Source organism: Ornithorhynchus anatinus, chromosome 5 (genome assembly GCF_004115215.2).
Source record: "Ornithorhynchus anatinus isolate Pmale09 chromosome 5, mOrnAna1.pri.v4, whole genome shotgun sequence".
NCBI classification, from domain to species: Eukaryota; Metazoa; Chordata; class Mammalia; order Monotremata; family Ornithorhynchidae; genus Ornithorhynchus; species Ornithorhynchus anatinus.
Genome location: NC_041732.1, coordinates 68,502,312 through 68,527,605, shown reverse-complemented (window position 1 = coordinate 68,527,605; position 25,294 = coordinate 68,502,312). Strand labels below are relative to the sequence as shown.

General features: G+C 50.2%; 1 protein-coding gene across 4 annotated transcripts in view; it reads right to left on the bottom strand.

Moving 5' to 3' along the window:
• Positions 1-14,147: 14,147 nt before the first annotated feature.
• Positions 14,148-25,294, bottom strand: part of CTNNBIP1 (catenin beta interacting protein 1) — a 71,896-nt gene continuing 60,749 nt past the window's right edge. For all 4 annotated transcript variants that reach the window (XM_029066800.2, XM_029066799.2, XM_007661938.4 and 1 more), the window contains one exon: positions 14,148-14,948. In XM_029066800.2, coding sequence (XP_028922633.1) covers positions 14,890-14,948 — 59 coding nt within the window. In that variant the 3' untranslated portion in view covers positions 14,148-14,889. The remainder of the gene's footprint in view (positions 14,949-25,294) is intronic.

The window sequence follows — 25,294 nt, the reverse complement described above, 5'->3', positions numbered from 1 at the left end:
GTGACGGAGGGCTTTAAAACCTGGCTAAAACAGCTTGCAAAATACGGTTTTCACCCTGGAAATCAGGAGACCTGGGATCATGCCATCAGCAGTGGAGGTTTCTAACTGGAGAAACACATAGGGTGTTCAAAGAGGTGGACAGACCCAGCAGGATTCTTGAGAAGAAGCCGGCTAGTGTCAACAGCAAAGACCTCAGTGATGAGTAAGGCAACCACTGGGGCAAATTCCCATTTGTATACTCTTTAGAGAAGCCGTCTTGGCCTAGGGGAAAGGGCATGGGTCTGGGAATCAGAGGACCTGGGTCCTAATCCTGGCTCCACCACTGGTCTAGTGTGTGACCTTGGGTAAGTCACTTCACTTCTTTGTGCCTCAATTCCCTAATTTGCAAAATGGAGTACCTGGCACGCAGAAAGAGCTTAACAAATACCACAGTTATTATTATAATTATTATTTCCCAGTGGTAAATATAGGGATAGTAAGAGCTTAATATTATTAGCACTACTACTAGTGGGTCATGGTGCTATTCTGAGATCACTCTGGCCATAAATGGATCCTACACAAAACGATATGTGCGTATGTGTGTGTGTACGTACTTCACAGAAGGGCTGCCTGCAGTCTCATTCATTGCCCTCCATGGCCCAGGGGAAACAGAGCAGGCAGGGGCACCACACAAACCACTAATAATAATAATAATAGTAATTATGATACTCATTAAGCATTTAGTATGTGCCAAGCACTGATCCAAGTGCTGGGGTAATTACAAGTTAATCAGGTTGGACACAGTCCCTGTCCTTCATGGGCTCACAGTCCAGGTAGGAGGGAGTAGGATTTAATCCCAGTTTTCAGATGAGGTTACTGAGGCACAGAGAAGTGAAATATTTGCCCAAGGTCACACAGCAGACAAGCAAAGCTGGGGTTTGAACACAGGTCTTTTAGCTCCCAGGTTTCTGCTCTTTCCACAATAGGTCACCCTGCTTCTCAATCACTGCTTCTCCCTACCATTCTAATTGATCCCTGTGCTCAGGTTCTGAGCCAATTATTTTTATTGAGTACTTACTATGGCAGAGCTCTGTACTAAACACCTGGGAGGGTCCAATATAACAGAGTTGGTAGACATGATTCCTGCTCACAGGGAGCTTACAGGCCAGTGAGTCAGTAAGTCTGTCAGTCAGTCAATAGTATTTACAGAGAACTGTGTGCAGAGCACTGTACTAAACACTTGGGAGAGTACAATATAACAGACACATTCTCTGCCCACAGGAAGCTCACAGTTTGGAGGGGGAGACAGACATTAAGATAAATAAGTAAAATTACAGATATGTACCTAAGTGCTATGGGGCTGGGCCGGGGGAATGAATAAAGGGCGCAAGTCAGGACAACACAGAAGGAAGTTGAAGAAAAGGAAAAAAGGGCTTAGTCAGGGAAGGTCTCTTGGAGGAGCTATGCCTTCAATAGGCTTTGGAGGTGGAGGAGAGTAATTGTCTGTCAGGTATGAGAAGGGAGTTATTCCAGGCCAGAGGCGGGAGGTAGGTGAGAAGTCTGCAGCGAGATAAATGAAATTGAGGTACCATGAGTAGGTTGGTATTAGATGAGCAAAGTGTGGGGTCTGGGTTGCTGTAGGAGAGTAGCGAGATGAGATGAGGTCGGTAGGGGCAAGGTGGTTGAGTGCTTTAAACCCAAAGGTGAGGAGTCCAGCAGGTTCTGAAGTCTTAGGACTGAGACTAACACCCTGATGGGATGTTCCATTGTCAGAATGGGGCACTGGACCTCGAGGGAGAAGCCAGCAGTCTCACAGTCACGGAACCTCCTCTGCCATCAGGGTTCTGTGATCCGTGGGGAGCCTGACACTAGGGCACCCACCTTCCCCTGGCCCACCAGCAAGCCTTAGCAGCCCGAGCCTGGGCTTGGGAGTCAGAGGTTGTGGGTTCTAATCCCGGCTCTGCCATGTCTGCTTTGTGATCTTGCGCAAGCCACTTCTCTTCTCTGGGCCTCACCTTAAGGATACTAAATGGGGATAAAGATTGTGAGCCCCACGTGGGACAACCCAATCACCTTGAATCTACCAAATGCTTAGAACAGTGCTTGCCACATAGTAAAGCGCTTAAAAAATTCCATAATCATCGTCATCATTGGGGCAATGACCCATCTTGTTGGAGAAGAACAGGTGCTGCTGCCTGAACTTTTCAAGCCTTAGGAAGGTTTCAGTGTTTTGGGACTCAAGTGGCCCCTGCCTGGAGCCCACAGAAGCCTGAGGACTATTCTTCTTATGTATCCTTAACCTCCTTGACCACTGCTTCTGCCTCCTCGCTAATCTTCTGGCCTCATGTCTCTCCCCATTCCAGTAATAATAATAATAATGGTATTTATTAAGCATTTGCTATGTGTCAGGCACTGTTTTAAGTGCTGTGGTAGAAACAAGCTAATCAGGTTGGACACAGACCCTGTCCCACATAGGGCTTACAGTCTTTATTCCCCATTTTTCAGATGAGGTAACTGAGGCACTGAGAAGTTAAGTGACTTGGCCAAGGTCAAACGGCAGACAAGTGGTAGAGCCAGGATTATGAACCCAGGTCCTTGATTATGAACCCAGGTCCTTTTGACTTCCAGACCTGTGCTCTATCCACTAGGCCACACTGCTCCTCAGTACTTACTTCACTCTGCTGCAAGAATCATCAAGAAAAACGTTCAGTCCGTGTCTTCCTGCTCCTCAAGAACCTCCAATGGCTGCCCATCCACCTCTGCATCAAACAGAAACTCCAAACCATTGGCTTTAAAACTTCCATCAGCTTGCCCCATCCTTCGTCACCTCACTGGTCTACTACAGAACCCAGCCAGCATACTTCGCTCCCCTAGCACCAGTTTACTCAATGGGCCCTGTTCTCATCTATCTTGCTGCTGACCCCTTTCCCACATCCTCCCTCTAGCCTGGAAATTCTTCCTCATCCATATATACCAGACCACCAGTCTCTCTATCTTCAAAGTATTATTAAGGTCAGATCTCCTCCAAGAGGCCTTCCTTGATTAAACCCTCCCTTCTGTGTTGTCTATGCGCTTGGATCTGTGACCTCTGGGCAGGTGATATTCACACCACCCTAACCCCACAAAACTTAGGTACATATCTTTAAATTATGTATTATAAATTTTGTATTCATATTACTGTCTGTCTCTAGACTAAGCTCTCATGAATAAGGAGTGTGTCTGCGAATTCTGTTGTATTCTCCCAAATGCTTAGTACAGTGCTCTGCACATTGTAAACGCTCAATAAATACCATTGACTGACTGATTGATTCTTCTTATTCTCTCCCAGCTGTGGTGGACTTCTGTTTTGCTTGCAGCTGTTGCTGTTGTTGAGCTGCTATCTTTACTGAATTTACCCAGATATTGTCTTTCCTAATGGGAATGGCCACCCCTTGACCCAGGGGTGGGGTCTAATGAGTGTCTTTGAACCTTTCCCCAGCACTTTAGCCCAGTGCCCTGCAGGAGTGAACGTTCAACATTAATCAGTACATCAATTAATTATGTTTATTAATGTTGGTATTTGTTAAGCGCTTACTATGTGCAAAGCACTGTTCTAAGCACTGGGGAGGATACAAGGTTATCAGGTTGTTCCACATGGGGATCACGGTCTTCATCCCTATTTTACAGATGAGGTAGCTGAGGCCCAGAGAAGTTAAGCGACTTGCCCAAAGTCACACAGTTAAGCGGTGGAGTTGGGATTAGAACTCATGACCTCTGACTCCCAAGCCCGGGCTCTTTCCACTGAGCCACGCTGCTTCTCTACTGAATAACTACAATCATAATAGTGGCATTTGTTAAGCACCACTATGTGCCAGGCACTGTTCTAAGCACTGGGGTGGATACAAGCAAATTGGGTTGGACACAGTCTCTCCCCGACATGGGGCTCGCAATCTTAATCCCCATTTTACGGAGGAGATAACTGAGGCACAGGGAAGTTCAGTGATTTGCCCAAGTTCACACAGCAGGCGCGTGGAGAAGCCGGGGTAGAACCCAGATTCTTCGGACTCCCAGGCCTGTGCTCTATCCACTAGACCATGCTGCTTCTCATTAAGCTATGCTGTTTGTGTGCGGGGCACTGTACTGGATGCTTGGGAGAGTACAATATAACAATAACAGTATAATATAGACATGTTCTCTGTCCATAAGGAGTTCACAGTCTAGAGGAGGAGGCAGACGTTAAAAGAAATTACGCTTATGAACATAAGTGCTGTAGGGCTGAGGGTGGGGTGTATAAAGCAAACAAACATGGAGGCTGGGGAAAGGAAAAGGTCCTGGCCCCGGGATGATCAGTGGGGAGGAAAGCCGGGGAAACAGTATAGCCTAGTCAATCATTCATTCTTTTTTTTTTGGTATTTGTTAAGCGCTTACTATGTGCCGAGCACTGTTCTAAGCGCTGGGGTAGACACAGGGGACCTGTGGGGCTCACAGTCTTAATCCCCATTTTACAGATGAGGTAACTGAGGCACCGAGAAGTTAAGTGACTTGCCCAAAGTCACACAGTTGACAAGTGGCCGAGCCGGAATTCGAACCCATGACCTCTGACTCCAAAGCCCATGCTCTTTCCACTGAGCCACGCTGCTTCTCTATGATTCATTCAATCAATCATATTTATTGAGCACTTACTGTGTGCAGAGCACTGTACTAAACGTTTGGGAAAGTACAATATGACAATAAACAGATATATTCCCTGCCCACATCAAACTTACAGTCTAGACATTAATACAAATAAATAAATGACAGATATGTACTTAAGTGCTGTGGGGCTGGGAGGGGGAAGAACAAAGGGATCAAGTCAGGGCAAAGCAGAAGGGAGTGGGAGAAGAGAAAAGGGGGGCCCAGTCTGGGAAGGCCTTTGAAGCTTTGAACAGCGGTGGTGGGGCGGGGGGTTGGGGGTGGGGGGAGGAATTGTCTGTCGGATTTGAGGAGAGAGGGCATTCCAGGCCAGAGGCAGGGTGAGGGTCGACGGTAAAACAGGCAAGAGAGGCACAGTGAGAAAATTGGCATTAGAGGAGCAAAGTTTGCGGGGTGGGTTGTAGAAGGAGAGTAGTGAGGTAAAGGTAGGAAGGGGCAAGGTGGTGGAGTACTTTCAAGCCAATGGTGAGGAGTTTGATGCAGAGGTGGATGGCCAACAACTGGAGTTTTTTGAGGAGCGGGGTGACGTGTCCTGAATGTTTCTGTAGAAAAATGATTCAGTATAGAGGATAGAGTGGATAAAGCACAGGCCTGGGAGTCAGAGGACCCAAGTTCTAATCCTGGTTCCACCACTTGTCTGCTGTGTGACTTTGGGTAAATCATTTCGCTTCTCTGTGCCTCCGTCACCTCATCTGTAAAATGGGGGTTAAAACTGTGAGCTCCATGTGAGACATGGACTGTGTCCAACTAATTAGCTTGTACCTACCCCAGTGGTTAGTACAGTGCCTGGCACATAGCAAGTGCTTAAGAAATAAAAGCAGGGAGAGGGGAGCAAGGGTGCTGTCTCCTGAAGCAGCATGCAGGAAGGAGGATGTGGCTGGGGAGGGACTCAATAAATGGAGGTTGAAAGTGCCTCGAGGGCAAGATCAGGATTTTCTGTCTTTATGGGACCCCCACCAAGAGCCTTCTCAGTAAGTCACTCAATCATATTTATTGAGCGCTTACTGTGTGCACAGCACTATTCTAAGTTCATGGGTGAGTACAATATAAGGATACATAGCCTTGTGCAGTGCTCTGCATAGAAGCAGCTCAGCAAATACTGATGGGGATGTTGGTGGTGGTGGTTTGGGGGGATGATGATGATGATGATGAGAAGCAGCGTGGCTTAGTGGAAAGAGCACAGGCTTGGGAGTCAGAAGTCATCGAGGCTCTGCCACTTGTCAGATGTGTGACTTTGGGCAAGTCACTTAACTTCTCTGAGCCTCAGTAACTTCATCTGTAAAAATGGGGATTAAGACTGTGAGCCCCACTTCAGACCATCTGTAACCTTGTATATCCCCCAGTGTTTAGAACAGTGCTTGGCACATAGTAAGTGCTTAACAAATGATGATGATGGCTGTGGGATAGTGGTTGGGGAGAGGGCAGAGGAGTACTGGCTGGAAGAGAAGCAACATGGTATAGTGGCTAGAGTATGGGCCTGGAAGTCAGAAAGTCATGGGTTCTAATCCTAGCTCCATCATTTGTCTGCTGTGTGACCTTGACCAAGTCACTTCACTGTTCTGTGCCTCAGTTACCTCATCTGTAAAAAATGGGGATTAAGAGTGTGAGCCCAAAGTGGGCAGGGACTGTGACCAACCTGATTAACTTGAATGTATCTCAGTATTTAGAACAGTGCTTGGCACATAGTAAGCGCTTAAGAAGTACCATAATTATTAATAAATCTGATTGATTGACTAAGAAAACCACCAGAATAATGGTTGAGGGTCCAGGAGACTAAATCCTCATCTTCCCTCCCCACCTCTCCCCCTGTGTCCCCCTTAAGCACTTTGATATTCACTGGAGTCCCGCAGTACTTATCTTTAGTACTCTATTTCCCCTCTCTGCAGTTTATTTAAATGTCTGTTTCCCCTGTATACTGTAAGCTCCAAGCTCCTTGTGGGGAGGGATTGGGTCTACCAACTCCACTGCATTGTACTTTCCCAAGCACTTAGGACATCCCATTGATTGATTAGAAGGAAAAGAAGACAAGAGAGGACCAGGGACCAGCACATTCTCCCTCTTCTCTCCCCTCCGCCTCCCACCCACCAGCTGCTAAACACCATTCAGCCTCAAAACCCAGTCACGCTCAGCCCAGGAAATGTTTTCTGACAATTATGACCAGCAGGCAGAGGAGGCAGGATTCGGCAGGCAGGAGCTTTGTAACTCCCAACTCACAAGCCTAATTTTTGGGATCGTGATTAAGGATTTAATTTCACTCAATTCCCAGTGGCTTTTGAGTCCCTGCCACGTGTCTTCTGTCCCCTCCAGAAAAAAACTCACGGCATGAGCAGAGTCACTGAGAGGCAGGTGGGCCATCGCCCAGACCATGCTGGCTTCATAGTAGCTCCCCCCGGTCCCTCACCTCATTCCCTACTCTACATCCCCTGGGGCTGGGCTTGGGTGGGAGAATGGTCAGGGTCTGCTCCAAACAAAAAGCTTGAAGAGCAACTATCTGAGCCCAGGTAAGGGATGCTATATGATAATAATAATAATAATGGTATTTGTTAAGTGCTTACTATGTGCCAGGCACTTTAATAAGCACTGGGTTAGATACAAGCAAATTGGGTTGGACACAGTCCCTGTCCCACATGGGGCTCACGGTCTCAATCCCCATTTTACAGACGAGATAACTGAGGCACAGAGAACATAAGGTCACACAGCAGACAAGTGGCAGAGTCAGGATTAGAACCCATGACCTTCTGACTCCCAGGCCGGTGCTCTATCCACTACACCATGCTGCTTCTCAAGAGCCTACCAACTCTACTACTTGTTTTGTTGCCTGACTACTTGTTTTGTTTTGTTGTCTGTCTCCCCCTTTGAGACTGTGAGCCCGTTGTTGGGCAGGGATTGTCTCTATCTGTTGCCAAATTGTACATTCCAAGCACTTAGTACAGTGCTTGTAAGCACACAGTAAACACACAGTGAGCGCTCAATAAATACGATTGAATAAATGAATGTATACTCTCCCAAGAATGCTTAGGACAGTGCTCTGCACACAGTAATAAATGCCACCGATTGGTTGATTGATAGGAGCCCTTCATTCCCTTTCATTAATGTCCTTCTGCAGGTTCAGAGTGACTGAATGCCACCTTGAGAGCTGCATTTGGATTTGCACCCTTTATTCACCTCTCCCTCAGCCCTACACCATTTTCTTTTTTTTTTAAATGGTATTTGTTAAGTGTTTACTATGTGCCCGGCACTGTACTAAGTGCTGAGGTGGATACTAGCTAGTCAGGTTGGACATAGTCCATGTCATTCATTCATTCATATTTATTGAGCAATTACTTTTTGCAAGCACTGCACTAAGCGCTTGGGAGAGTACAATGCAACAATAAACATATTCCCTGCACACAATGAGCTCGATCCCCATTTTACAGTTGAGGCACAGAGAAGAGAAGTGATTTGCCCAAGGTCACACAGCAGACACGTGAATGGAGCGGGGATTATAACTCAGGTCCTTCTGACTCCCAGGCCTGTGCCCTGACTACTAGGCTGTGTACATGCATATCTGTAATTTATTTATACTAATGTCTGTCTCCTCTAGATTCCAAGTCACTGTGGGCAGAGAACACGCCTACCAACTCTTGTTATATTGTACTCTCCCAGGTACTTAGTACAGTGCTTTGCACATGGTGAGTGCTCAATAAGTACCATTGATTGATTGAATGAGTGGCTGTGATTTAGGATGAAGGTGGTGGGAAGCGAAGAGGGAATGCCCCCCTTTGGCTCCTCCCCGCCCTCCTCAGCCCTTTTCCATGGAACGGGGCAGGGACAGGTTGGGGAGAGCAGGTGAAGAGGAAGGATTCCACCACGGGTGGTTTGGAAAGGCCCAACCTTTAGAGGGAGGACTGTCTGCTTAGCCACTTTGAGAGTAGGGATTCTGTCTACTAATTCTATTAGTAGAATTAGAAGCAGTATTGCCTAATGGGTAGAGCATGGGCCTGGGAGTCAGAAGGATCTGGGCTATAATCCTGCCATTTTAGTTTGCTGTGTGACCTTGAGCCAATCACTCAACTTCTCTGTGCCACAGTTATCTTATCTGTAGAGTGGGGATTAAGACTGTGAGCCCCATGTGGGACAGGGACTGTTTCCAACCTGATTAACTAGTATCTACCCCAGTGCTTAGAACAGTACTTGGCACAGGGTAAGCGCTTAACAAGTACCATAATTATTACAAGACCCCAGCCTCAAGGAACAGGAAACCCCAGCTTTGTTAGAGCCTGACAGCCCCCCCAAACCGCCCACCCGGCCTGCCATGTGTCCTTTGAGCAGCCAGACCTGTAGAAAAGCTCCAACTAGTTCAATCCAGCCCTTCGAGTGCCCGGCGGTAAGAAGCTGACACGAGACACACCCTTTGGTTACGGTAGCTCAGTCAAGAAGACAAAGCTGGTCTCCAGTCATCCCCTCTCGGGGCCCTAAGCCACAGCTCGCCAAGAGGAACCCCAGCTCACAGCGGTGGAACAGGGCTCCCCTGCCAGGAGGGAAGGGAGCTGAGCTTAGCGCTAAGATTTGCCAAAGGAAGAGGTGGGGCTGAAGATTGGTAAACAGCTCCAGACTAATCCCTGCCTGCCACCTGTTGTTCCCACCCTGGCTTGGGGGGGCAGGGAGTAGGTTCCAGGCCACAGCTGGCCTTCCTAGAAGGCAGTCAGGTGGCACACCATGTGACCCTACCTCTCTCCTCACCCCCCCAACCAGGTGTTGTCCAGGATCTCCTCTCTTCTCTCCCCAGTGCCCATGGCAGGCTCTACATCCCCCTCCCTTCTCCCCAGCCAACCAGACCGGATCGACACCTGAGGAAACAAGAGGCAGCCTGGATTCACGTGAGCTACAAGGCTCACTCTTTGGCTGTGTTACCAAGCTGGCAGGGGAGAAACCTCTATGGCTGGGGAGGTGTGGTGTCAGAGGCTCAGGGTGGGGAGGCAGGAGGGTGCTAAGATGCAGGGAAAAGATGGAGACGAGACATGGGGAGCAGTGGGCATTTCTGGCTCCAAGATAAGAAGGGACTTCCTGTTGAAGTCAAGAGCTCGGGTCTCAGTCAGAAACTCTCCATGGCCTTGGGCAGGGCTCTTCACTGCTCTGGCTTTGGTTGCCAACACTGTGGCCACGGTTGGGGTGATACAGGATTGCTCCATATCCCTAGACTGGGTGTGTGTGTGTGTGTGTATGTGTGTGTGAGGGTTTCTGTGGGCAGGGCTCTGGCAAGGCTCCCTTATAGAGGAAACTCATCTGAACAAGGAACAATACGGAGGATCATTTTCCCTGCCACAAAGGGCTCCATACAAAGCAGAGGGGGCAGCAACTGTTCTCAGTCGCTAGTCACCTGCAGAGGGACAGGGATCCCTGCTCCTTTCAATTCTGAATTCTCCCCTCACCCTGTAAAGAGGCCTGGAAAGCAAGGAGCCACAAACCCCTGGTTGTCTTCCAGCTGCCAGCATGGGGCAGTTTACAGTTCTATCCCTCTCTTCCCCCCTTCCAAACCCCTAGACTGTAAACTCATTAATAATTATGGTACTTGTTAAGTGCTTACTATGTGCTAAGCACTGTTCTAAGCATTGGGGTAGACAAAAACTGACTAATTTTTGTCCCTGTCCCACCTAGGGCTCACACTCTCAATCCTCATTTTACAGATGAGGTAACTGAGGCCCAGAGACTTGCCCAAGGTCACACAATAGACATGTGGTGGAGTCATGATTAGAACCCATGACCTTCTGACTCCCAGGCCCACGGTCTATCCACTCAGACTTGCTGCTCATTGGGGGCAGGGAGTGTCTCTCATATTGTATTCTCCCACACACTTAGTACAGTGGTTTGCACACAGTAAGTAATCAATCCAGCCAACTGACTGTGGTTCTGGCAAATATCCAGGCCCAGACATTCATTCAGACCTCCAACCTCAATAGGGCCCTTCCCCATCCTCCACCCAAGTGTCTGTGTTCCTGGTGTATTTTCACATATTGGCATTCCAGGTGAGCCTAGGGAGGCATGTGTCTAAACATGGGCCACCATGTTTCAGGGGCTTGTTGGGGGCTGCTGTTTGTTCTCCTTTCTTTCCGCTAGATCAGAAGCTGTCTTCTAACTCCATGCTCTCCCAGGGTACCAGATTCAGTGCCCAGCCTCTTGGGGGTGTTTAACTCTGCATTAAAAGTGGCACTTCTGTCCTGGGCAAAGTTCAGGAACTCCAGGACAGAAAGAGATTAATCATGCTGAAGACCCATTGGCATGCCTTTAGGCCCAATCCTAGAGTGTCCATCTGCCTGGTTTTATTATAATAATAATAATAACTGTGGTATTTGTTAAGCACTTATTATGTGCTAGACACTGTACTAAGCACTGGGGGGAATACAAGTAAATCGGGTTGGACACAGTTCCTGTCCTTTATGGGGTCACAGTCTCAATCCCCATTTTACAGGTGAAGTAACTGAGGCCCAAAGAAGTGAAATGACTTGCCCAAGATCACACAGCAGACAAGTGGCAGAGCCAGTATTAGAACCAATGACCTTCTGATTCCCAGGCTCGTGCTTTATCCACTTTGCCATGCTTTTTCCTGTCTGCCTGCCTACTTTGGCTAAGGCACCGGATACCTTTCTGCCTGGTATTTTTAAGCTCCCAGTCTCCCTCCACCTCGGTCCTGTCACTGAGATCCACATTGTGGAGGAGGTGCCCATGTTCAAAGGAACCTGGCAGGGGAATGGCTCTGGAGCCAAGTGGGAATAGGCAGGGAGTTCAGGCATGTCCCCAAGAAACGCTCTAGATTCAGGCAAATTTGGGCATAATGTTCCGTGGAACATTATTACTTTACACTGTGTGCTTGTCACTATAGATGTACTCTGTCAAGAATGTCTGGGGGGTTCAGTGCCCCCTAAACGCTACTAGCCATCCTACGCAAATGCAGCCTGTCTAGGGGGACTGGCAAATCTTCCAGTGGCTCTTCCCCACAGGGCTCCGATTCTCCAGTAGCCACGAGCTGTCACAGATCTCATTGTGGGCAAGGAACATACCTACCACCTCTGTCATATTGTACTCTCAAATGCTTAGGATAGGGCTCTGCACATAGCGAGCACTCAAATGCCATTGATGATGATGAGAATGATGATGATGATGATGATCAGAGTTGGGAAACCACGCATGAGGCCCCAGGAGACATCAGCTCTGTCTGGCTGGGGACAAGCTATTAAAATCTTTTATTGTTAATTGTCTTTTTTCTCCCCCAACACTTACATTTTTAGTCAAAAGATTAAACCACAGAAACACTTTCACTTTTCTTCAGAAGATGAAACATCGTTACACATGAGGAACGCACGTTAGTTTGACAAAGAGAAACACATACACAGCCACCCGGTCCCATTCACACACCCATTTCGGGTTAGACCCTACCTCTAAGACCCGAAGCCGCTCAGCAGAGATCTGCCCCAGAGAAAGAGGGCGACCACGGTGACAGAGAGACCCCCGACCTCCCCCACCACGGGACCGGCATCCAGGTGATCGGACACTCATCCCTACCCCGATATAGGCAGAGATGGCAAACTGTGGGCACTCGGGCCGGGGCCCCTGGGCCTGCTGAGGCCAAGCCCAGGTGAGAGCCAGTGAAATCCTCCAACTCCTTCCGAGCCGGGCAGAGGTTGGGGAGGAACCTTTGTGTCTAGCGCCCGCCTGATCCAGAACCCAAGGGGTGAATAAGAAGGATCCCTCTCCCTAAGTGGCTGATCATTTACACCTTTTCAAATATTTTTTTTTAAACAATTCCTCTTCACTCTACCTTTCTTTTGCACCAACTTCCCTTTCTGCAGTGGAAACGGCGAGGCCTAGTGGAAAGAACCCGGGCCTGGGAATCAGAGGACCTGGGTTTGACTTTTGGCTCTACCACTGGCCTGCTGTGGGACCTTGGGCAAGTCACTTAACTTCTCTGGGCCTCAGTTTCCTAACCTGTAAAATGGAGATTCAATCTCCCTGCTACTTAGACTGTGAGCCCCATGTGAGACAGGGACTGCATCTGACCTGATGATCTTAGTATAGTGCTTGGCACGTAGTAAGCACCTAACAAGGGCCACAGTCATAATAATCATCATCCTGCATGATGGCTGTATTTGGCTGGACCTGGGCTTGCCCAGGGTAGAGTAGGGTGGAGGGCAGCAGGGGACGGGGTGGGGGACAGGAGTTACTGCCAGCATCCACAAACCTTAGCTGGGAATGAGGCAGAGGAGGACGGGTGGGAGGTCAGCTGGGTCTGGAGGACGCCACCTTCACCCTGTCTGCAAGACCCAAGTCGGCACTCCTGGCCCTCAAGCACTGGGGAAGAAGCCTTCTCTCCACCAGTCAGACCTAAGTTCTAAAGAATAAGGGGCTGGGGGCTAAGTAATTGGCTGGTCTGGGGTCCAGTGGGGCACCAGGCACAGCCGGGCACTTCAAAATATAAATGGATGGCAACTTCGCCAGGCTGAACCCGGGCGCAGGCCTTGGCAGCTTTGGGTAAGATTGTTTCTTCTTCAATGTGCGACTACCACTGCAGGTTTGAGGACAAGAACTCTCTGTGTTTTTGCTCTTCCTGCGGGGCCGGGGGCCGGTGGGGTACAGAGGCTGAAACCTGGGGAGTCGGGTGGGAGGGCTGGGCTCCCAGACCCACAGCTGAGGTCACATGGGGCCTCGGGCATGGCCGTGACTCTGCTCTTGACCATCCCTTCATGCGGGCAGCTCCCTCCCTCCTACTTAAAGCAGTAGCCGCATGGCGCAGTGGATAGAGCACGGGCTTGGGAGTCAGAAGGTCATGGGTTCTAACCCTGACTCTGCCATTTGTCTGCTGTGTGACCTTGAGCAAGTCCCTTCACTTCTCTGGGCCTCAGCTATCTCATCTGTAAAATGGGGATTGAGACTGTGAGCCCCACGTGGGACAGGGACTGTGTTCAACTCGATTTGGTTGTATCCACCCCAGAGCTTAGTGCGGTGCCTGGCACACAGTAAGCGCTTAACAAATATCAAAATTATTATTAGTATTATTAAATCCCAGGGTGGGAGGCAGCCTGGGAACAGCAGGGCCCTGGCTTCAGGGAACAAAGCTGGGCCCTGCCCCGGGAGCAAAAAGCTTCTTAGAGAATGAAACCGGAAGATCAGTTTTGGGGGCAGTCATTTTGTTCTCCCCATGAGGATCTGGCCCTTTCCTTAAGGCCGCCAATCGAGTTCCCAGTGACCTCCACAGGCTCTGGAAAGCGGCTGGCCCAGGACCATGAAAGAAATTTCTCCCAGCTGCTGCTCTCCAGGTGCAAGCCCTCCTGGCCTCCAAAAGAGCTGGGTTGAGGGCAACCTTCGTCAGGTGGGCAGAGTCAATGCCCTTTCAAGAGTCCTCCTTCCTTCAGGCCTGGCCCCAGCAGCCTCCAAGCAGCCAAGTGAGGGAAGTTCTTGGGGTACTAGGAATCACTCGTACAAGGCAATGGCCAAATTAAAAAAATCAAATCATAAAAGCAGCAGCAGCAAGCTCACTGTGTAATAAATATTGCAAAGCACCCTCGGTTTCCCTTTTTACAAGTCATTAAATGTCACAACCGTCAATGCCCCAAGCCCTGTTTTCTTCCTCCAAAACCGAGAGCTGAGGTGGTCTGAAGAGCCCTTGAAGCCAATCACAGAGAAACGCACTTTCTATTAACCCGCCAATCAAAATCCTTTTCCAGTTTTAAGAGCCAATCTAAATCATTTCACATTGCTAAGTGACCTATAAAAAAAATAATAATAAAATAAAAGCACCAGAGCATGGAACGCTTCCCGGGCAGCTGACACAGAGAGTCGCAGGAAAAAAAAACCCCAAAACAGAACACACACACACACACACACACGTTTAAAATAAAATAAGTCAGAAATAAAAAGAAAAGGTTTCCGTTGGTCAAGAATGGAAAAAAAAAGTTTCTTCCTTTAGCCAATCACGGAGTCCGTCCCTCTGGGCAAATCTGAGTGACACCACTGCCTTTTCTCGACTCACAGCCCAGCTGAGCAGCGACGGAGAACAGACAACAGACGGAGGCTGGGGGATGCTTTGGAGGGGAGGTGTGTGTGTGTGTTGGTGTGTGAGTGAAGGGGGCAGAGGGGTGGACAGGAAAGAACTCAGGAGGAGCTGGGGGGAGGGGGACAAGGGGCAGGTTCCTCAGCCAGCCTCCCAGATCTGCAGAGCTGTCATGGCCCCGGCCAGCCCCTGGGGCTCTCCCGAAGCTTCTCCGGCTACTGTCTCCTGTCTTCCGTCTCCGACCTGGAAAACGCCATGACCACGTCCTCTGCACCTGCAGCACAGACAAGCAGAAGGGGTGGGTGAGTGTTCCGGGGGTCAACCCTTCCAGGGGAGCAGAGGATGAGGGGGAGAAGGGAGAGGAGGACAGTTCCCTGGGTGGGTCCAGTCTCTAATCCCGGCTACGCCATGTGACTGCTGTGTGACCTTGGGTAAGCCACTTTACTTCTCTGGGCCTCAGTTACCTCATCTGCAAAATGGGGGTTAAAAGTGTGAGCCCTATGTCAGGGACTACGTCCAACATGACTAACTAGCCCCGTGCTTAGGAGAGTGCTCTGCACACAGTAAGCGCTTAACAAGTACTGTAATTATCAATGCTGTCAATCGTTTTTACTGCGTGCTTATTATGTGCAGAGCACTGTACTAAGCGCTTGGGAGAGTAAAATACAACAACATAACAGGCACATTCCCTGTCCACAATGAGCTCCTTAAGCTTGGGCAAGCTGATTTGAGTTGGTACCACCACTGCATGGATCACTCCCCTGGGAAACTCTTTACCCTACGCCGCTGGAGACCCTGCCTGCATTCTCGCTCTCAACATCTCTGCTTCCCCTGGTGGGAGCCCCAGGCTCTTTCCCAGAACAATCACAGGAGAGACAGCCGAGTCCATGGGCAGTGAGCAGGTGACCACAGTGAGGGTGCATGAGGAGCCCCCAAGTTCCTATGAAATCCCTGCTCACTCAGGAACCACAGGATGATGGAACAAGAGTCAGTCAACTCCCCAGGGTGGAGGGGATATCAATCCATCAGTGGTATTTATTGAGCACTCACTATGTGCACAGCACTATACCAAGTGCTAGGGGGAGAACACTATAACAGAATTAGGAGACACAGTCCCTGCCCATAACAAGCTTACAGCCTAGGGGATATGAGCCAGACTCGGGAGTAACGAAGAGAATCCTTACTTGCTCTCAAGGTACCATTAAAGACTGTCAAGCCTAGTATTTTCCATATAGGCAAACTTCATGGCGGTAATGGGATCCCTGAATTTAGGGGGGCCCAGCCATGGCCCTGGTTGTCCCAATGAGGTTCTGAAGTCGAGGCACTTGTGGAATGGCTCTGAAAATAGCCGGGCTATTGGGTCCAATAATAATAGCATTTATTCAATGCTTGAGAAGCGATTCTAGTGGAAAGAACACGGGCCTGGGAGTTAGAGGACCTGGGTTCTAATCCCTACTCTGCCAATTTATTGCTTAGAGCCTAGGGGCAAGTCACTTAAATTCTCTCTGCCTCAGTTTCCTCTACTGTAAAATGGGGATTAAATCCTATTCCCTCAGGCTGTGAGCCCCAGGTGGGATAGGGACTGTCCAACCTGATTGACTCGTATCTACCTCAGTGCTTAGAACAGTGCCTGACACTTAGTAAGCACCTAATAAATATTGTAATAATAATAATAATAGCTTTTACTATGTGCTAAGCACCTTTTGGCACTGGGGTAGAGACAAGAGAATCAAAGTGGACATAGCTCTTGTCCTACATGGGGCTCATAGTCTTTGAGGAAGGAAGAACAGGTATTTTATCCCCTTTTTACAAGTGAGACACAGAGAAGGTAAGTGATTTGTAGAAGCAGCGTGGCTCAGTGGAAAGAGCATGGGCTTGGGAGTCAGAGGTCATAGGTTTGAATCCCGGCTCTGCCACTTGTCAGCTGTGTGACTGTGAGGAAGTCACTTAACTTCTCTGTGCCGCAGTGCCTCATCTGTAAAATAGGGATTAAGACTGTGAGCCTCATGAGGGACAACCTGATTACCCTGTATCTACCCCAGCGCTTAGAACAGTGCTCTACACAGAGTAGGTGCTTATCAAATACCAACATTATTATTATTATTATTATTAAAAGGCACCCAGCAGGCAACTGTAGCCAGAACTAGAATCTGGGTCTCCTGACTCATAGCTTTGTGCTCTCTTCTCTAGGAGCTTCAATCTTGTGCATTGAGAGTTTGGGGAGTTTCCATTGCACATGCTCCATCGTCCTCTCGCTCTCTCCTGCCCCCCACCTCACTCTTGCTCTCATCTTTATAGCTGTTGTGTAAAGAAAACCCTGGGACCCTGTCTGCAGTAGCTGCCCTGCTCAGTCTACTTGTGCTGACCAGGCAAGTCCCAAAATCTGGAGCGGCTGTTGAGACTTGAATGGTTCAGGGTTCATTTGTTTTCACCTTCAAACTCTGACCTGAACACTACATGGCAGCGTAGCCTAGAGGAAAGAGCACGAGTCTGGGTGGGAGAGGCCTTGGGTTCTAATCCACCTCTGCCATGTGCATGTTGTGGGACCTTGGGCAAATACTTAACTTCTTCGTGCCTCAGTATCCTCACCTGTAAAACAGGGATTCAATACCTGTTCTATCTCCTAAGAGTGAGCCATGTGGACTGTGACTGTGTCTGATCTGATTTTCGCCACCTTCAAAGTCTTATTAAAATCACATCTTCTCCAAGAGGGCTTCCCCAGTTAAGTCCTTTTTTCCCCTACTCCCTTCTGCGTCACCTATGCACTTAGATCATCCCCCTCAGCCCCACAGCATTTATGAATATATCCATAATTTATTTATTTTAATGCCTGTCTCCCCTTCTAGACTGTGAGTTCCTTGTGGGCAGGGAATGTGACTATCAACTCTGTTGTCTTCCAGGGGCTCAGTAAAGTGCTTGGAACACCGTAATAATCATGGCATTTGTTAAACACTTACTGTGTATAAAGCACTATACTAAGCACTTGGGTGGATACAAGCAAATAGGGTCAGACACGGTCTCACATGGGGCTTGCAGTCTTAATCCCCATTTTCTAGATGAGGTTACTAAGACACAGAGGAAGTGAAGTTACTTGCCCAAGATCACACAGCAGACAAGTGGTGGAACCAGGATTAGAAGCCAGGTCCTTCTGAATCCCAGGCCCCTGCTCTATCCACTAAGCCACGCTGCTTCTCCCAGTTCCTACTTTTGGCAGTCCCAACTCCCCATAGGTGAGAGGTGTGGGTTGGACTCTGGAATGGGGGGCACACAATATAAAGGGTTGATAAAGGCTTGTGGTGGTGCTGGTGTTGGGGAGGGAAGCCTAAGGGGTCCCTGGATAGATTCCGAGGTCTCTGGAGGCTGGGAAGAGCTTCCCCCGCATTGCCTTTCCCAAGAATGGCTCCTCACCCTCAGCCCCATAATCCTCTTTCCCTTCTTTGGTTTTGCTCTCCTCTGAATCTCATGTCTAAATTCTGTAGCTTCTCCTCCCGAACCCAGATTTCTTACTCAGCTCCTAGGTGGCAGGGCATAGCAATGTTATGGGGGTGCTGGAGGAGAGGAGGCTGAGACAATCACAGGTGAGAAAAGCAACCTGGCCTAGCTAGAAACTAGAAAAACTGGAGAACTGCCAAAAGTAAGAACTGGGAGAAACAGCATGGCTTAGTGGATAGAGCACAGGCCTGGGAGTCACAAGGACCTGGCTTCTAATCCCGGCTCCACCACCTGTCTGCTGACTGACCTTATGTCTGCCTCCCCAGACTGTGAGCCCACAGTGGGCAGGGATTCTCTCTCCTTATTGCTGTACTGTACTTTCCAAGCACTTAGTACAGTGTACTGCACACAGTAAATGCTCAATACAATTTAGTGAATTAATGAAAGGAAAGAGTTGGAGCCTGAGAGTCAGAAGATCTGAGTTCAAATCCCAGTCCCGCTACTTATCTGCTGTGTGATTTTGGGCAAGTCGCTTCGCTTTGTCCCCCAGTTATACCTCACTTGAAGGCTGATGAAGACTGTGAGCCTTATGTGGGACATGGACTGTGTCTCAACTGATTATCTTGTACCTACTCTAGCACTTAGTAGAGCGTAACACATAGTAAGTGCTTAACAAATACTGTGAAAAAAACGTGGAAAGCAGATAAGTAGAAACAACCCATTCACCAGCCTACTTTCTCCTCCTCTCACCATGAGTGGATCATTACTTAGCTTGGGTGAATGGCTATGTGCAAGGGTGGGGAGAAACTGGCTCTCACTGATGGCTCATCAGGACCAAAAGCTCGAGGGAAATACCCCATGCCTTTCCTTTCCCAACAACCAACTCATCCTTTTCCCAGATTCCCACACCTGTTTCCCGAGAACCTGGCCCAGCTGATTTCTGGCCAGGCAGTCTGCCCTGTTCCTGTGCTTTGGGTAGGATCGCTCTTTTTCAATCTGAATTTTAGATTTGGACCGGGGCCTTTGTGAAATCACTTCCTTTGTCATGTTTTCCATTAACACAGGCTTCTAGGGATAGCCAGCAACGGGGTGGGGATTGCTGGGGGTGGGGGGTGAGGGGGAAGAGAAGGGACAGGATGGGGAGGACAGGGGCTCGCCAGAGGCCAAAGTCCTCCCTGAGCAGACCATTCACCCCAACCCTCCTGGGCCTGGATGCCAGGCACCTGAAGGGGAAGGCAGGGGTGGTAAGTCTCCTGTGCGCCCAGGCCCGTGCCTCCCTCTCCCTTGGGCAGCCTGACCCCCTGCTCCCTGCCCAGCTGCTGCCTCCCCCATCCCGTTCCCAGGGAAGTGGCTCCACGTGGCTCCCAAACAACAACCCAGGCTGACCCGCGGCCTTTCCGGCACAATCCCATTGCGCGTTCAAGAAGGAATTCTTCCCGGGAGGAGGAGGAGGGGGGCGGATTGGAATGGCACAGACAAGAAAAGTCACATACAAGAACGGGCTGTGGTGCAGCAGGGTCTGGCATATGATGACGGGTGAGGGCGGAGGGGTTTGGCAGGTGGATGGGTGAGGGGAGCAGAGGTTGGGAGCCCTGGGTACCCGCCCCCAGGAACGGTGGCCTTCCCTGGGCCTTCCACCTCCTCGGAGGCTCGACTGTTCGCTCCCTTCCCCAGGAACCCCAGAGATGGTGAGGCTGCTTCTCCCGGGCGCGGCTCTCCGCCAACTGGAACCGAGGCAGGGACCCCTGGGAGCCCAGCAAAGCCAACCGCCACCCCTCTGAGGAGAGCTGTAGTGGAAAGGCAACAAGCCATCCACAATTAGCCAATTCAACCACTGACCAATCAGGCCCTTCCTTCCACAATCCCCACCCTACAAGAAACTTGGCTAATCACCCAACTGGGTCCACCCGGGGTGGTCTAAACCTCCTCTGTCCGGTTGTCCGAACTCGCGGTGCGATCCAAACAAGGCTCTGGATGTTCCGCTCTCCCCTCTATTGATCCCATCGCTCCCTCACCCCGCCCGGTCCCCTATTCAACTGTAGAAAGCCAGCGGGTGGCTTACAAAACCAATCTCCTGCCCCCACCGGGGTCCGGACACCCCCGGGCCCGGCTGGCCCCTGGGAGAAGACGGGAGAAGCAGTCAGGCGGAGGCTCGAGTCATTTCATTTTCTCCTTCCCTGGGGCTCCTGCTGCTCCTCTGCTACCTCAAGCTGCTCGCCCGTTCCGGCTCCCCGCTCACCAGCCCCGGGAAGCCCCGCAGTCCTTCCCTTCACATCTCGGGAACATCCTGTTCCCTCCTCACACTGAGGACGGTGCAATATCACTGCAGGAAGAATTTCCTAGCAACAGCAGAATCAGAGATTACATCATGCCCTGCACGGCAGCTGAGCTGGGTACCTAGCAGATGCTGATTTCCCCCCTTCCCCCTCCCCACTCCTTACCTCCCTCATGACCTGCCAGAGAAGGAGGAGGGGGAGAGTGGGAGGGTGTAATAAATGGGGAGATCTGCAGAGCAATTTCATCGGCAGGAATCCTCGGGTGAATAGTAATGGTTGCAACCCTCTTACTTCTTCTTTTGCTAGAGAGGGTCTCCCCCTTCTCCCTCACCAGAACGAGGCTGCTCTTCTGCCATTAACTACAGGAGCCGAAAATAGCATTGGCAGCTCCAAAAGGATGCTGGGAAGACTGCAGTTCAGTTGCTGCTGGGAGAACCTGGCTCCCCTCTAGACTCATTATGTGCAGGGAACTTGTCTGCTAATTATTTTGTACTCTCCCAAGTGCTTAGTACCATACTCTGCACATAGTAAGCATTCAGTAAATACCATTGATTGATTCCCTTTCTCCAGTTTCCTGCAAGGGGGTACAGTGGGGAGACATAATCCCAGGGCTACCCCTTCAGATCCACATCCTCCTGGCCTGCAGCCTAGAAACAGGTTCTTTTATTTTTAGCCCTCTGGGGGTCTTTCCATCTTACGGGCACCAAGTCATTTCTTCCACATCCTTTGTAGCCATGTCTGAGCCCTGGATGCCTTGGAAACTGAGGTTCGGGGAGGGAAGGTGACTTTCCCAAGGTCACCCAACAAGCCCTCAGTGAGGCTAGGATCAGAACCCAGGTTGCTTCTTGAAGCCGTTCCCCTCTTCTGCTCTTTGGTGCTCCACTGGGAACCTTAACCCCAGCAGAGAGTGGAAACTTCAGCCCCACCTCAAGAATTCTTTAGATTTATTTTTAGAATTCTTGCCCCCTGCCCCCTCGCCCCCGCCATACTGGGGAAGGTCAAGGCAGGACTAATGGAGATTCCTGGACGCCAAGCTGCAGAATCTCCAGCTGAGCAGCAGTGAGGGTCAAGGGGTGGTCAGCAGACTGACGTGCCTGAGATGGGTGGGGAATTACAGAGTGGCTGACCATTCTGTTCTTTTGATTAGCACTGAATGTTAAGGCCAGCCCACCCCTCCAATGTTTTACACACTTGAAACTCTTTGGTAAATGTGTCTACCAACTTCGTTACATTGTACTCTCCCAAGCACTTAGTACAGAGTGCTGTGCACACCGTAAGTGCTCAATAAATACCAGTGACTGTCTTCCTGCTTGCCAATCAGACGAGCCTTGTAGATAGTCATTGGCCTGGGGGCCAGTCACAGAATTGAGAATGTGGAATTTTCTCTATCTTACTCTGGGCCAGGATATTCTGGTTCTCTGATCACGGACTGCACCGGTCTTCCCAATTGGTAGACCTGCACAATTTGTTCCTAGGCAGAGGGTGACAGAATATGAATGGGTCAACACAAACCATCATCACTACTCAAAGGGCGGCACTGGGAGTCAGGAGACTTGGCTTAATAATAATTACGGTATTTATTAAGCGCTTACTATGTTCCAGGCACTGTACTAAGCACTGGGGTGGACGCTGGGGTGGATAGAAGCTAATCAGGTTGGACACAGTGCCTGTCCCATGTGGGGTGCACCATCTTAAACCCCATTTTACAGATGAGGTAACTGAGGCTCAGAAAAGTTATAAGAGTTGCTCAAGGTCACCCAGCAGACCAATGGGGGAACCGGGATTAGAACTCGGGCCCTCTAGCTTCCAGGCCCATGCTCTTTCCACTTGGCCAAGCTGACGGATGGCCCACCGTTATTCAGGTCCTTGGAGCTCGATTTCTGGACTCCTGCCTTTTTAAATGACCGTGGCGTGGTTGCTGGGTTTAGTCAAAGGATAAATATGTCCTCCTCCACCACCGAGCTTGCCTGCTGACTCCCAGCTTAACTCGGACCCTGCCCCAAGGGAGCAGCTGTAGAAGGGAATTGCATGGGGGTGGGAGTGGCTCCAACAGGCCCCTTCTGCCCCAGCACATTTCAACCCCCGGAAGGCCAGAACCGAGGCGCGCCAACCTCTGCTCATAAGCTCCTTAACGCTTCATCTCCTGGGCACCTGGCCCACCTGCGGCTTCCAAACTAGATTTCAATTCAAACCCTCCAGTTTTCCCCAGCCCCCTTGCCCCCTCCCACTCTGCAGGTCCGTTGGGCTTTAGGTAAGGCAAGAGCAGGGTGGCCCCCTCAGCCCCCCGCTGCCTCCACCTCCCCTGCAGTCAGCAGTGCCACCTGCCCAAACCGGCACAAACTCCGGGAAGAACACGTACCAGGGCCGGGATGCAGGCTAACACCCAGGAAGGGAGGGTGAGTGAGTAATCAGGGGGTAGACAGATGATCCTGGAACCCCACGCCCTCCATATCCACCCTCCTCGGGCCCGGTTCGGGAGATGCCAGCATGCAGAGCTCGGGGCAAGAATGAACAAGAAGCGATGCAGCTCCTCCTCCTCCTCCACCACCACAAAGCCCTCCGTTTTCTGTTTTGTTTCTGACTTTAAAATGTAATAGCGGGCTGTGGCCCAGACAAGAGGGGAAACGGGGCCACAAAGGGAAGGCCGCTGTTTGTCCAGAGAATAGTCACCATGAATAATTGATCTCCCTGCCAGACGGGTCCTGAGCTTCTTCCCCACAGGGCCTCGGGCACAAAGCAGTAGCCCCTGTTCTGCCTGCCAGGAGCTCTCAGACCCAGGTCTGAAAAATAAAGTCGGTGATCCCAGCCTGGGGGAGATGGCTAGGCCTGAGCCTTAGGGTGCTGTTCTATGGCCATTTCTCCCCCTCAGTGACCTTGAGGCCATCTTCCCTAGACACACTGGAGTTTTGTTGCCTCCATTTTAGAGGTGAGGATATTGAGGCCCAGAGAAGTAGAAAAACAGTGGCATTTGTTAAGAGCATTCTAGGCGCCAAGCACTGTACTAGGCGCTGGGGTAGACACAGGATAATCAGGCGGGACAGCATCCCTCTCCCACATGGGGCTCACAGTCTAAGGGAGGGGAAATGACTTCTCCCAGGTCCCAAAGCAAGTCAGAGAGGAAGCTGGATGAGGAGCCAGACCTCTGGAGTGCCACCCAGGACTCTGCACACTTCCTTTACCTGCTCCAGACCCTTGCTTTGCCCAGAAACAAGAGAGCCCACCCCAGAGAGCTCCTGGGACAAGCAACCATAGGTTTCTATCCGGACCCCCGACAGGCCACTTGTCAGGGGACTGGACTGCTCGACGGTCACTCTCTGGCACCAGGTCCGGGCCAGTGATCCATTCCGATGCTCCTCCCTGCCTGCTAGAGAAGGTACGACTCTAGCCCTCACCATGATGTAGCTTGCAGCATGGGGGCGGAAGAACATCTAAAGCCCTGACCAAGGTTTCTTCTATCCCCACCCCCACCCAGATACCCACCTACCCACCATCAGGCTGGCTTTTCCCTTTCAGGCCAAGTGGGAGACCAAACTGACCACACAACCCCCAGGAGCGACTGGAACAGGGAAACTGGTCTGGCCCAAGCTGAGACTCAGACAGTGGGGCTGACACTCCCAGTTACTAAGAATTGGAACAATGAGAAGGTGAAGACAGGCATGGCATGTAATAATAATTGTGGCATTTGTTAAGGACTTATGCGTCAAGGACCATACTAAGACCTGGGGTAGATACAAGATCATCAGGTTGGATACAGTCCCTGTCCCATGTGGGGCTAATTGTCTAAGCAGGAGGGAGAACAGGTATATAACTCCCAATTTATATATATTACTTATCATATAAATATAAACCATTTTATATTTTATATTCATTTACATTTTATATTTAACTCCCATTTTCTATATTGCATATATAAATATGAACCATACACATAAAATAAAGTGATTTATATTTTATTTATATAAACCTCCTCCCCACCCCCTAGACTGTAAGCTCACTGTGGGCAGGGAACGTGTCTGTTATATTACTGGGTTGAACTTTACCAAGGCCTTAGTACAGTGCCCTGCACACAGTACACACTCAATAAATACGTTTGATTGATTTTACAGACGAGGTAACTGAGGTACAGAGAAGCTAAGTTACTTGCTCAAGGTTACACAGCAGGCAAATGAGAAGCAGCATGGCTTAGTGGACAGAGCATCGGCCTGGGAGACAAAAGGATTAGAACTCAGGTTCTCTGGCTCCCAGGCCCGTGCTTTTTCGACTAAGCTACAAGGCAAGCCCCTAGCCCACAGCTCTCTCATCAGGAGCAGGTCTGTTGCAGAAGGGAAAAAAACACCCTACATAACCCTTCAGGGTTGCAGCAATCCCACTGTCAAGTCACTGCCCAGAGACACTCCATGGGAGACCGACACCAGCCCAAGTTCTATCTCCACCCTCTCCATTTTCCAAGACCCCACCAGGATTTAACTCTTAGAGCCGAGATGCCCCCTGCTCTGATTTTTGACTCATCACCAAGTGCCCAGTCGCGAAAACGCAAAGCCAAGGCCTCATTTCCCCACCCCGGACCATGCCAGCCGAACGGTCCTGATACAAAAGAGGCACTGGTGAAGCAGCCTGCTGCTCCTCTTCCTGTTTTTATAGTTTCTCAGACTCTTCTCCGCCCGCACCTCCCACCCAAACCATCATAAGAAGCGGCCCAGCCCACAGCCTGACTCGGAGGGGCTGCCCGAGCTGTCTGGGCACTTTGACAGGCTGTTCTCCTCCCTGTCGGCTCTGCCAGGAAGAACTGGGATCCAGTCTTTTCTGGCTGGGGTGCATTGAGAGAGCTGCCAACATCTATGTGTCACATTTCACTGAAGGCGGTTTTGGAGAAGCAGCGTGGCCTAAAGAAAAGAGCATGGGCCTGGGAGTC